This window comes from Cygnus atratus, chromosome 17, assembly GCF_013377495.2.
Source record: "Cygnus atratus isolate AKBS03 ecotype Queensland, Australia chromosome 17, CAtr_DNAZoo_HiC_assembly, whole genome shotgun sequence".
Lineage (NCBI taxonomy): Eukaryota > Metazoa > Chordata > Aves > Anseriformes > Anatidae > Cygnus > Cygnus atratus.
In genome coordinates this window covers 398,686-412,129 of record NC_066378.1, presented here as the reverse complement: position 1 = coordinate 412,129, position 13,444 = coordinate 398,686, and the positions used below count along the sequence as shown (strand labels likewise).

Genomic DNA, 13,444 nt, shown 5'->3' with positions numbered 1-13,444 from the left:
TCACACGCAGACCAGGAGGAGTAAGCCACGGGGGGTTGCGGTGACATCCGCCCCGTGACCGGTACCTCAGCTCTGAGATCCCACCCCAGGTCGTCCCCGCGGAGGAGGCTCCGTGGGCTGAGCACACCGCAGGAGGCCCACGGATGGCTGCGAGGGGACAGGGACCCCTTGCGGCTCCCTTGGGCCCCGCACCGCTCTCCCGAGGCTGCTCCCGAAGGGACGGGGCCCCACCCGGCTGTCGCCTCGGGCCACCGCCGTCCTTGCACATACCTCCCGGGCTCTCCTCCAAAGGCACACGGTTCCCCTCACCCCTCCCCCCCCCCGACCCTTCCAGGGCTGCTCCAAGAGGACGCGGCTCCCTTCGGGCCATCCCCGTCCCAGCACGGCTCCCCCCGGGCTGCGGGCCGGAACGCGGGGCGGAGCGGCGGCCTCGTTGCCGGCGGGAGCCCGGCGGGGCGGCGCCGGGCGGGCGGTACTTAAGGCGGCGGGGCGGGCGGGCGGCACCGCCGGGCCATGGTTCCGCGGAGCGCCGTGCGGGCTCTCTGCGCCACCGCCGCCCCCCGGGGCGCCCCGCGCTCCGTGCCCGGGGCCGCCCCGCCGCCGCCGGCCGCGGGTAGGGGTAGGGGTCCCGGTCCCGGTCCCCGTCCCCGGCCGGTGCCTCCGCCGCCCGCCGTGGATTTCGGGGATTCCCGGGAGGCGTTCCGCAGCAAGAGCAGCGCCGAGCTGCTGAGGGGGCTGCTGGTGCTGGGGCTGTGCGCCGTGGGGCCGCTGGTGGAGCATAACCGGGAGGTGGGTGCCGGGCCCGCCGCGGGGATGCCGGAGCCGGCCCGGGGGGTCCCGTTCGGGGTCGGGGGGTGGGTGGATGGGGTGGGGGGGGTGTCGGTGCCGGGCCGGAGCCCGGCGCTGAGGGTGCCGTGTCCGTGTCCCGCAGCTGCTGCAGCTCGGCCGGCGGGTGCTGGGCCGGGCGCTGTTCGAGCGGCTGATGAAGATGACCTTCTACGGGCAGTTCGTGGCCGGGGAGGACCAGGAGGCCATCAAGCCCCTCATCCGCCGGAACCGGGCCTTCGGCGTGGGCGCCGTGCTGGACTACAGCGTGGAGGAGGACCTGGGCCCCGCGCCGGCCGGGCGCCAGCCGCTGCCGTGAGCGCAGGGACCGGGGCGGCGGCGGGCGGCGGCGGGCGCGGGTCTTGGCCGCGCCGCTATTGGCTGAGCGCGCCCATCCCCCCGCCCCCATTGGCTGCGGCGCGGGGACCCGCGTGCGTCACGGCCCCGCCACCCGACGGGGGCCCCTTCCCCCGCCGGGCGCTGGCCCCCCCCGCCCCGTCCCGGACCCTTATCGCCCTGTCCCGGACCCTTATCGCCCCGCCGCCGCCCGGCGCTGTTATCGGGGAGCGGCCGCTGCCTGCCTGCTGCGGGGCGCTGGCGCTTTGGCGAGCCGCGGCTGGGCTGTGCCGGCCCCGGGGGTGCTGCCGCCGGCGCATCCCGCACGGGAGGCTCTGCCAAGGCCTGGCTGCCGCACGCCGCGGTGTCGCCGTGCCCGAGCCCCCGCGGGATTTGTTCGAGCAAAGGGACAAGGGGGGATAAACGCCGTGCACGGGGTCAGCCTGGGGCGTCGTCGCAGGGTGCTGGTGGCACCGGAGGGCCGCGCCCTGGTCGGTGCCGAAGTTGTTGCTCTGTTCGGAGGTGCGGGACTGGAGCTGTCGGCCTCGGGAGCTGCTTTCTTCCCGCATCTGGGTGCTTCGGGGCTTTTCCAGCACGAACCAGATGCCGCCAGCAGGTTTCTGGCCTCCTGATGCCATCTGCTGTTTGCTGAGGCAGAGCTCCTGCGCAGCCTGCTCCTCTGCAGCAAGCTGGAGATAACCGAGTGGAAATGCCTCGCTCCCCCAGCAACAGGCTGTGGCTGCTCCTTGCCACCGGTTTTCCAGCTGGGAACAGCAGTGTGCGGGGGGCGGGCACCAGCTGAGCCTGTGCCCCTGCATGCCTTGCACAGGCTGGGTCCTGCACCGCCTGGGCTGGCATCCAGCACTCCGCCAGCTTGTCACAGGTGTCCTTGGCCCCGTGCTCAAGGCACGAGTACCAGAGCTGCAGCCAGCTCATGGTGACGCAGCTGGAGAAAGGTCCCCTGCAGGCAGCACAGCCTGATGCTGCTCCGCTCCCATGGGCTTTGGGATGGGGTACAGCCCCCAGTAGGGCACGGGTGGGCAGGGCAGCTGGGCAGGGACTTTGCTTCCCATGGGAAGAAAGGAAGAGCGCCCCTCCCATCGTAGTGCTGGTCATGGTCCCCTTGAAGCCTCCAGTCCATTGCTGGCCCACAGCCACCCTGCACCAGGAGCTGGGCTGCGGCTGGACTAGTGTGGGCAGGGACCCTCCTGCCCCTGCAGCAGGGGCTCCCTGAATGCTTCTGGACTCCCCGAGTGTCTGCAGCACCCCACCATGCTTGGACTTCGCTTCCTCTAGAGATTCCTTGTGTGGACCGCTGATGTCTGCCCCAGCATGAGATTATGAACCAGCCTGGCCAATGAGCCACCCCAAAACACCTCATCCCCTTCTCCTCCACCTCCCAGGGCTGGTGCCGGGTGCTGTGCCAGGGTGTGCTGTGGGTCCCGGGGGGCACAGGGTGCTTTCTGCTTCACCTGAGGATTTGAGCTGATGCTGTGCAGGGAGGTGCTGCGTCAGTCCTGCTGCTGTTTGCTGGCAACTTGCGTGTGGGGCAAGCTTGGAGGACTCTTTTCTGCCAAGTGCTTTGCTTGATTCCTACCTACGTGGTTTTAGACATCACCAGTAGTTTGAGTGTGGGCTTCCTGTAACCATGAGACTTGCCTTTCGTGTGGTAATTGAGGAACAACTTCTCCCTCATTGCCTCTGCCAGACCCAACTCCTGCTGATGAGCAAAGCAAATAGGCTGGGCTCATGGCACCCTCCTGGTAACCTCCAGGGTGAAATGGATTATCACCTACTTATTTCTGACATGGGGAACTTTTGTGCTTTTCCTGAGACAACTTACTTGAGCCTGATCAAAAACTTACTGAAAGCCCAAGTCTCCACTTTACCTGTGCACAGCAATCCAGCAGGCAGGTTTTCCCTGTGCTACTGCATTGATTCTTCCTTGCGAAAGCAGGATTGCATGGTCTTGCTTTCACACTTTTCTTCAGATTTGGTCTTGGGACCTTCTAAAGTTGAAAGTCACATTTGCTCATGGCTGAGGCCGAGGTGAACTGCACCTGCCTTTGCATCCCACTGGAGCTTTCTTCATCACCTGCTTTGTAGCACACACAGGGCCTGGTTTGTGCTGGGCTCCACAGCACGTGGCTCATGCATGGTGGCACCAGCGTGCTTGTCTGGGCAAGTGTGAGCTCCAAGGTCCTAGGCAGAGCTTAGAAATGGCTCCTTTCCAGCTGCAGCCTGCCAAAAGCATTCAGGCTGTGCTCAGAGATGCTTCCTGCTCTGGGAGGCTTGTGGCCAGGTATAAGCTGACTTCTGCTGGGTTAAGTGGCATTTGCTTATTGTAGGAATGGCTTCACTAGCCAAGACTAATATTGCAAAGAAAGCAGATGATATCCAGGAAGAGCTATTTCTTCAGCTGGAAGGAGCTTCCTTTATTTTGTTTGATGCAGAACAATAAAATGAGCACCATGGCACTGTTTTGAATGCCCCCCTCTGGGGTGAAGGGCTTGATGCAGTCATGCAGCAGGAATGCTGCTGGAAAGGGTGTGTTTGTCCTTAGGAATACAAAACACTCCAAACTCAAGAGTGTTTTCTGCTAATTAAGTTGCATAGGTCAGGAGAGCTTTGTTCCTGCTACTTGTCCCCAGCACCTCAGATGCCAGATTGAGGTGTGCTCGGAGCTTCAGAGCTGTCCTGCCTGCTTCAAGGGGATCTTGCAGCTCTCAGGGGCTTTGCTACCACATCCCATCCCTCAGCACGATGTCTCCTCTCCTTTCCTTCTATCACCCTTCATATTCAGGGGCAGCAAGTTTCTTGACCTGTCATCCTAGGGGCAGCACAGTCATGGAGCAGAGACTGAGGACACAACAGGTTGCAGCGTGGTGTCCACAGCTCACCATGAGCTCTGGCTGCGTCTGCCCTGGCTCACGTGAGGCTTTGCTGCACTGTGAGCAATGCAAAGCTGCTCCAGGGAGCCTCCAGCCGGACGGAAGGGCTTTGTCTCTGCTTGTTTGTGCTTCCAGCAACTCCTAATCCCCGTCACAGGGTTTCCACGTGGGTGAACACGTGTCCCCGCTCCCCTGTGGAAGCCCCCTGGCTTGACTCGCAGCACGCTTCCCCGTGGGCTCTGTAGGGCATGGCCAATTTGGGGGCAGTGACTCTGGGTTTACACAAGGCAGAGATCTCCTGGGAGAAGACAGCTCTGTGCTGCCTTCCAGGGGCTGGCAGGGTTCTTCAGCAAGACCGCTGTCTGCAGGCTGGATTTAGGGTGTCAGAGAGGAAGCTTAGCTGCCTGAGCTCCAGGAGGAACTCATGACTTGGCCGGCGCTAGCATGGGCTGTCAGAGCCCTTTATCTCTGTGGCAAAGAGCTTGGGCTTGAAATTACATCCGAGGTTGGCTGGAGCCAAAGCTGAGGCCGTGTTTGTAAGCTGTTGACTAATGCCAAGGTGCAGAGGAGCAGGACAGCTGAGCTGCAGCAGGGGTTCTATGGCTTGATGCAACCTGGTCTGTAAGAGCTCCTCATTTTGTGGTCCGGTCGCTGGTGCCTGTGAGATGGGAGGTGTTCGGATGAGGTTTGGTGCCCCACTGTGGTGAGGGCCATGGAAATGGAGCACCAGTGCTGACTTTGTCCTTGCCATGGGGTGGGTGTCCTCAACCACAGCTAGCTTGGGTGTGCTGAGAGCAGCTCTGGACCCAGGGTCAGGGCATCCTCCCTGTGCTCCTCAGGGTCCCCAGGTAACACTTGCCTGGGTGCTGAAACCCGCTTGTTTTCCATGAGAGGATTTGGGGCAACTGAGCTGCCAACAGAGCTTATGCTGAGCAGCATTTGATCCATTGGTGATGGGATGGCAAGGGAAGAGCAGAGTCCAGCACCAGGCTGGCAGCAGGGGAGCCTTGGAGCTGCCCTGGCCACCAGCGTGGGGCTGCAAGGGGTTGCTGACCTGGCCCTTATCTTCCCTGTTTCTCTTCTTAGCTCCTGCACCTCTGCAGCCGAGAAGGAGACAGGAGGTGAGTGACCCAGCCTCTCCTGCTCACAGGAGATAGCACCTGCCAGAGCATCCAGCCGGTCCAGGCACCATGGGCCTGGCGTGGGGGAAGGGCCCAGCTCCTACATGAGCTGAAGGAGGAATATTGAGGTTCTCAGCCAGCCCCACTTCTCAGCAAAGGCTGAGCTCCTGCTCAGTCAACAGAGCAGGGAGGGCATATTGGGGTCTTTGTGGGCTCTTGTGAGGTCCAAGGCAGATTCCTTCTCCCCTGAGCCCATGGCAGGAGCTTCCCAGGGAGGCTGGCAGGACTGGAGGCAACACAGGGGCTACATGGCCTATCTCTGGTCTCTTCCACCCCAGGAGCGGAGCAGAGGGAGAAGCAGTACCATGCCCATCGTGGATCTGGGAGTCACCGCAATGGAGTCACCAGCGCCCGCACGTATTTCTATGCTGATGAGGCCAAATGTGACCAGCACATGGAGACTTTCCTCCGCTGCATCGATGCCTCAAGTAAGTCTTTGGTGTGTCCCCACAGTCCCACAGTGCCTGGGGACTCCAGGGACACCTGCACCCCCTCCTGCCCTGGTGTCCTGGCCAGCTGTGCCATGGTGGTTCTCTCCAGGTGGCAGCTCAGAGGACGGCTTCTCAGCCATCAAGCTGACAGCGCTGGGCAGGCCTCAGTTCCTGGTGAGTGCCCCTCGGTGCCAGGGCTGTGACTAGGGCAAGGTGGGCCAGAGCCAGGGCTGTGGATGATGTATCTGCAGGGGTGGGTGCTCTGGGGTGTCCGCCTTGTGCAGCAGCACTCTACTTGTGGCAGAGGTGGGGAGGAGGCAGCAACAGGCTGTCCCCTCTGTGTCTGAGACCAGCCGGGTGACAGCTTCAACCCCTGGAAGCATGTGAAGAGGTCCCAACATGAGGGCATGGGTGGTCAGTATTAGGCTTGGCCACTTCTTGCCCAGAGATTTTCTCTGCTGTAGGGTCAGGGTCTGCCTGTGGGGCTGGGCTTGATCCCTCAGAGTCTTGGCATCGCAGAAGGCTCCGAGCTGCCTGGGCTCCAGCCTGTGCAGCTCACCCAGATTTCTGCCCCTACAGCTGCAGTTCTCAGAGGTGCTGGTGAAGTGGCGGTGGTTCTTCCACCAAATGGCTGTGGAGCAGGGCCAGCGTGGGCAGACAGCACTGGAGATGAAGCTGGAGGTGGAGAAGCTGCAGGTGAGCGGGCTGATATCCAAGGGATGAGGCTGTGCTGCTGGGGGGAGCCTAGCCATTGGGGGTGTGCTGCTGGAGGTGGCCCCAGAGGTCCTTGGAGCAACTCTGTGACGCCCCTGATGGGGTCTGACATCTCCTTGGCACTGACGCTCCTCTTGGTGGCAGGAGGCCCTGGCCAACCTCGGCATTGCGACCAAGGCAGAGAGCCAGCACTGGTTGACGGGCAAGAACCTGGGTGTGAGCGGGTAAGCTGTCCGTGAGCTGCAGGGTGTTGTAGGGTGGGGACACTGGGGGACCTGGTCCAGTCTCACCATGTCCCTGTGACAGCTGGGCAACAGCAAGGGGAATTCTTCGAAGACCAGCGCTGGCCTGGTGCAGAAACCAGGGGCTCTGAAGGCAGAGGGTTTTTTGTTGGAGGTGACAAGATGGGTCGGGGTGCCATGTGCAGCAGGCTATGCAGCTGGTTTGCTGGTGAGACTGGGAGATGGTAGAGACCCCTCCAAGTCACCAGCATGGACCTGGCTTCCTGCTTACAGCACTGTGGACCTGCTGGCCTGGAACAGCCTGATCGACAGCCGCACCAAGTTCTCCAAGCTGCTGCTCATCCCCAACATGAAGGTGGGTGCACACTTTGGCCAGGCTCTGCCCCCTGACCAGCTCCACAGGGAGGGCACTGCCAGCGTGAGGCAGCCTGTCCCTGTTCCCCGTGCTGGTCGCCAGCTGTTGCTCCAAGTTTGGGTGCTGCATGGACTCTTCCCTCTTGGGAGTTTGCTCTCTTTGCCTTTGGCCACCACCCTTTGCCTCTTTTGTGCAGGTCTGGCAGCTGTAGCCAGTGCCGAGAAGCTGGTGGGGGGGACAACAGGAGCATCTGTGCTGGCTGGAGGGGCATTTGGGGGGCACGGGGTGTGTGTCTGCTGTCCCCAGGCTCTGCATGGCTCGTGGAGCAGGCAGCCTGCATGTTGCAGTGGTCGGGGGATGCTGAGTTTGCAGAAGGACTGGGGGTGGGCTTCCCAGGGCATTTGTCTCCCATGGGCAGCTCCTGTAGTGCTGCTCCCCAGGCAAGCTGGTGAACGGGCTCTTCTCACTTCAGACCAGGCAGCTCGAGCCGCTGTTCTCACACTTCACCGAGGAGGAGGATCAGCAGATGAAACGGATGCTGCAGCGGATGGACATCCTCGCCAAGGTCTGAGGAAGCTGGGACTGGGTGCCACTGTGGAGGGGGGACATGTGGCAGGTGGCCCCAGCAGCCAACCCTGCATCATTCACCCACCAGAGAGCCACGGAGACGGGCGTGAGGCTGATGGTGGACGCAGAGCAGAGCTACTTCCAGCCAGCCATCAGCCGCCTCACCCTGGAGATGCAGCGGCGGTTCAACAGGGAGCAGGCAATCATCTTCAACACCCACCAGTGCTACCTGAAGGTGAGGGCTGGCAGAAGCTGTGCAGGCTCTGGAGTGCACAGCAGGGAAGGGACCTGCTGGAGCAGCTGGATGAGCACCTTAGTGATGCTCTGGTCCATTTGGTGTGATTCTGGGGCTGGCTCATGGCACTGATGTAATGACCCTACGCTGTCTCTGCCACCTCCTCCCAGGAGGCTTACAACAATGTGACCGTGGACGTGGAGCTGTCACGCCGGGAGGGCTGGCACTTCAGCACCAAGCTGGTCCGCGGCGCCTACATGGAGCAGGAGCGGGAGAGAGCAGCAAAGTTTGGCTATGAGGATCCCATCAACCCCACTTATGAGAAGACCAATGAGATGTACCACAGGTAGGGACCTGCCCCAGCCACACTCCCACCTCCCTCCTCACCAGGCTTGGGCTTGGACAGCCTCCCCACATGACACCATACTTCCCTGCAGGTGCCTAGACTATATCCTGGAGGAGATCAAGCACAGCCAGAAAGCTAGTGTGATGGTGGCATCTCACAACGAGGACACGATCAAATTCACCTTGCAGAGGTGGGGACTGGCGAGGAGGGGTCAGTGCCTTGCTCTGTGTTGGGTGATCAATGGGGATCAAGTGGGATATGGGGCATGCAGTGGCAGCACTGTCTCTGCTCTTTCCTAACACCAAGGTTTGGCTTGCAGGATGATGGAACTTGGGATCCATCCTTCGGAGAAGAACGTCTGCTTTGGGCAGCTGCTGGGCATGTGTGACCAGATCACTTTCCCCCTGGGTGAGCGCTGAAGCTCCAGTACCTGGGAGCAGGGGGGACATGGCAGACGTGCTTCTGTCCCGCGCTTACCCTGAGGTCTCTTTGACCTGCTGTGGGGTCTGAAGGGCCAGTGGAGCTGGGCTGTGGGCTGTCACAAGGCTGAAGATGGTTTCTTGTTGCCTGGGCAGAAGTGGTGAAGCCCAGGAGAGGATGGCACTGGCAGAGGAAGGTGCCCTGACCTGGAAAACACCGGGTGCCACAGGGAGTGTGTGTGGGGGAGACTGGCAGGTTTCGAAGCTCCTGCATGAAAGGGTAACCAGAAGAGCTGTGCTATGGTGGGATGGATTAGTCCTCTTCCCTGGCTGTGTCAATACTGGGACACCTGCATAGGGTTATGGAGAGGGAGGGTATAGATGAGGACTTTTGAGGTGGAGTCCAGTGAGTGTCCAGTGAGACCATGGTGGCAGGACAGGGGAATTCCTCCCTCAGGCCATGAGCTGAAATGGGGCTGCTGGTAGATGCTGGTGTGGTGGGAACCAGAGCTCCTTGCTATGTGGACTGGCTCAGCTGAGGCAAGACTGGTGGTGGCAGGTCCCCCTGTCAGCCACATGCCCTTGCCCAGACCTTTGTCCTGTACCAGGGCCCCTTCCCTGGGCAGCTGTGCTCCTGCACTGCCACCACACCACCAGCTCTGGCACCCAGCGTGGAGCCAGGGTGGGGCCTTGGTTCCCAGCTCCACCCCAGGGCTTCTCGCATATTCCCTGACACCTGAGGTGACTTTCCCTGCTTCTTTGTGACCCTCGTTCCCCACAGACAGGCCCAGACACAGGTACTCGCTGGTCAGGGCTGATCCCATTCCCCATCCCAGTCTCCGGAGCAGGGACCCAAGGCCAGGAGAGCAGCGTGAGGCAGACCGGGCAGTTGTCCAGCACGGATGCTGCTCTGTCCTGGAGTTCCCCCAGTAAGCAGGGCTTGGCTGTGTGTCTGCAGCCTCTTCTGGTCATGCTGGAAAAATGTGTTAACTTGATGTTTCTGGTTGAATGCTTCTTGAATTGGCCCAGCCCTGGCTGCCGGCATTCCCAGGGCTGCCGGTGACCTCAGAGCTCTCCCCCCCCCCACCAGCACCTTCCCAAGCTCCCTGTGCTGAGCAGCGGGTGGGACAGGCTGCTGCCCCCCCTGCCTGGGTGGGCTACTCCATGTCTGGCAGGAGATGCTCCCAGGTTTCCCGCCCGATTGCTCAATCCTGTCCTCCAGCCCTGCTGCGGTGGGCTGGCCCTGACTCTTCCATGCAGTGCCAGGGTTCTGAGTTGGCACATGGTCACATCCCTGTGCCCCCAGCCCTGGAATGGTCTGGGCACCTTGGAGCATCCATCCCCATGTCCCTGCCCCTTTTCTGGGAGCAAGAGCTGTCACAGCAGAGCCCACAGTGGTTTGGAGGCTCTTTGGGGCACTTCCAAGATCCCCCTCTCTTCCTCCAGGTCAGGCTGGTTTTCCTGTCTACAAGTACGTGCCCTATGGCCCAGTGGATGAGGTGCTGCCCTACCTGTCCCGCCGAGCCCAGGAGAACAGGGGCTTCATGCAGAGAGCGAACCAGGAGCGGGATCTACTCTGGAGGGAGTTCAAGAGACGACTCTTTGCGGGCACCATCTTCAGCCCCAACCCCTAACCCTCCCCAGACCCGCAGGATCCAGCTGCAGTGCTTGGCTCAGCTGGTGACTGGGGATGGGGCTCTTGTGCCTTTGTGTGTAACCACTAACCCACTAACTTCCTTGTTGCTGTTTTTCCCCCCCGAGGCCTTTGCCTGGGGAGGCGATGTTCTCTTGTTGCTGTTTGAACCATATCCTCCTTTGGGAGGCCACTACTGTAGGGCTGCCCCAGCTGGCAGTGCCCCAAGGGACATCCCCCTGCTGTCCCAGCACTGAGAGCCCAGGGCAAGCAGATCTTTACCTCACAGCAGATGCTGATGCTCCGCTGCCAGCCCTTCCCTCCCCCCCAGCCTTGGTGAATATTGTCCTGGGGTTTTGCCCTCCAAGAAGTGAACATGGAGATTTGGCCACTATCTCCATGGGCACATGTACAAGGCCCACGGGGTGGCTCAGCTTTCCCCAGCCCTCCCTGGGTCAGAAGGTCCTGCAGATTCTGCCAGGCTCCAGCTCTGCAGAAGACTCAGCAGAGGCTGAAGTGACTAGCAAAGGCGGCAGTCAGAGGTGGCTGAGGCAGAAGGGGGTCCCTGCTACCTGCTCACGGGGGCAGGAGCTGCCAGGCCACATCCCTGTGCTGTCCCAACGCTGCGGGGACTTGCATGGGGCCAGAGCCGTGCTGTGGGCAGGAGAGGTCTGGACGGCCACTGGGAGCTGGCTGGGCCGCGGCTCTGCCAGACACTAGATTTGCCAGAGAATGGCAATGATTAAAGCATGGCTGTGCTGTTCTTGTTCCTGCCTCTCCTAGAGTCATAGGGCAGTAGCCCGCGGGCTCTGGCTCGCTGCCCTGATGGCGAAGGCCGGGGGGGTGGGCAGCGCACGGCACTCAGCCCCCCCAGCTGCACGCTTTGGCTCGAGCCGGGAGCCGGGGCTCGGGGCCAGGAGGCCGAGCGGGGCTGCACGGGGCGAGGCCAAACTTCCCCGGTCCTGGCCCCAGGGGGAGCTGCGGAGCCGCCCGGGAGGGGCTGGCAGCATCCGCGGCGGCTCCGGGGCATCCGAGGCCCCCTCCCCGGCTGGGTCCTGCCCGCCTGGGGTCCCCGTCCCCCCTCGCCTCCCCTGGAGTTCCTTCTGTGAAAGCCCAAGGGGTGAAGGGTGATGTTTAGGCTTTCCAGCCACGCTTGCTTACCGCTTTGTCTCCGTTTCTTTTTTTTTTTCCTCCTGGTTTTGCCTTTCCGAGCACGCAGAGGGGCAGGCAGCATGACTACAGGCTGGGGCAGGGGCTCTTGAGCTGCGAGTGTTTAAAAGGAGGGTGCTGGTGCAGGTAGCAGCCGGGCTCCTGGTGCTCCTGGGAGGAGAGGAGATGTAATCCCTGCTCCTGGCCACCTCTTTGGCCCCTTCTGATTGTTGTGGAGTGAACGGCTCTCAGGATGCATGAAGAAATGGCTCAAGATGCCGAGACCCAAAGCTCCCTGCACCCTCAGAGCCCAGGGATGCGGGCACAGGGAGCACTGCTGTTGCAGGAGGGTGCTGGTGCTGCTGGACGTAGGACCACCTAAGTGCATGAGCAGCCTTATCCTGCTGCAGGCTTGTGAAAAGACCCACGGCTGCCCATCTACCTATTGCAAAAGTTAATCACACACCTCCAGGCAGCTCTGCAGCACATCTCTGGTGCACGCTGCTGTCTGCAGGGATGATGGCTGCAGGGATGATGGGTGCAGGGTGCTGCCTGCTCTCTGCACAAGGTGCTGGATGGCCTTGCAAGCCTGGGTGCCAGTGCAACACCCCAAAGCCCTGTGCTCCCAGCAACCTTTACCCATGCTTAGGCAGAACCAGCAACCACCCCTCTTATTTCTGGGCACAGTGACCTGGCTAAGCCCTCCCTTTATCTCAGGCTTTCACCAGCCTGCCCAGTTTTAGCCCTTGCTGCTGGAAGCTGCTATCTGCCTACCCTGAGGGAAGGGGAGGCATGAAACACTGGGTACGCCCTAGCCTGTGCTCACTCACTTGCAAGGGTGCTGGCTACAGCAGCAGGGGGAGTTGCAAGGGAGAGAGCCCACATCTGTGCAGAAGCCACCTCAGCAGACTTGCACTCAAATTTTGTGAGTGGTCCAAGCACACATGAGTGGGGACTTCTTCCAAGGAGCGGAGCCTGGACATGTCCCCGCTGGACAGTGACGAGTGCCTCATTATCGTATGACTCCCCTGTGGTCCACTCTGCAGCCCTTCCTGGTGAAACAGCTGCACAGATTTTTGAAACATAGACAAAACAACATATTTTTCTTTCATTTTGTGTTTGGAAATACTATAGTGCTGGAGTTTCTTTCTCTCTTTTGCTATTTTCCAAAACACAGTTCAATGGGAGGCAAGCACCTGGTAGGGCATTTCCAGCCTGAAGTCTGAAAAAGAAACTGTAAACTGTGCTGTAATGCAAAGCACTGAGATGAGCTTGCAGAGCACCCACACAGCCTGATCTGCTCAAAGGCAGGGGCAAAAACCTCACTGGGACCAGGGGGAGAGCAGCGTTGGTGGCTGACACCCATGGGACGTGCAATCCCCCCATGTCTGCAAAACTCTTCCTGCCCAGTCGGGCAGTACAAGCCAGCCCAGCCCAAGCTGTCCCCAGCGCACTGTAAATCCTCCCCCTCCCTGCAGCATCCTCAGCAGCTTCTCCAGTCCCAGACTCCTGGCCAAGGGACAGCCTTATCCCCCATGCAGAGGTGAGCCACACTGCTGAGAAAAGTGTGCTTTCCCCTGGTTTTGGTTAGACCTGGTAAAAATGGAGCAGCACAGGACATTCTGCCTGGAAGAGAAGAGAAAGCTCTTTATGGAAGCCAAGTAAAGAGCCAAAAGTAAACACATCCTTGCACAAAGCAACAGCGTGGAAAATGCGTGCCGGTGAGTGTCTCCTTTGGCTTGTCAGGAGCGGGGCCAGGGAGCACCAGCCCCACTCGGCACAGAGCAGAGGTAATGGAGAGAGCAGATAGGAAGGGAATCCCAGCCATGGAAACAACCGGAGCGAGGCTGAAGCTCCAGGGGGGGCAGGCTGCCAGGGCAGGCAGGGGGCTGCCAAGCCCAGCTTCCTGCTGCAGCACAGCTGGTAGTGCCACAGTCTGGGCTGGGCACGGTAGCAGCCATGCCTGGGGGGCAGCATGGGCCCCCTGCACCCCTCAGGAAGCACAGGGCAGTGTCTGGAGCTTCATAAGCTTGTCCCTTGGAGCTTCACAAGATAGGGAGAAGTGAATGAGCAGATGGTGCAGCCTCTGTGCCAGTGGCTTCATGGATCTGTGCACAGCC

The 13,444-nt window shown here is 61.0% G+C and overlaps 1 protein-coding gene across 1 annotated transcript; it reads left to right on the top strand.

The window, feature by feature from the left end:
* The first annotated feature begins 508 nt into the window (after positions 1 to 508).
* On the top strand, positions 509 to 10,934 carry PRODH (proline dehydrogenase 1). Its single transcript, XM_035569257.2, has 14 exons — positions 509 to 789; positions 932 to 1,140; positions 5,139 to 5,173; positions 5,512 to 5,661; positions 5,774 to 5,838; positions 6,244 to 6,360; positions 6,523 to 6,602; positions 6,894 to 6,975; positions 7,448 to 7,540; positions 7,631 to 7,777; positions 7,948 to 8,123; positions 8,215 to 8,313; positions 8,443 to 8,531; positions 9,989 to 10,934. The coding sequence occupies exons 1-14, from the start codon at positions 514 to 516 to the stop codon at positions 10,174 to 10,176; spliced, it is 1,806 nt and encodes a 601-aa protein (XP_035425150.1). The 5' UTR covers positions 509 to 513; the 3' UTR covers positions 10,177 to 10,934.
* The last annotated feature ends 2,510 nt before the right edge of the window (positions 10,935 to 13,444 follow it).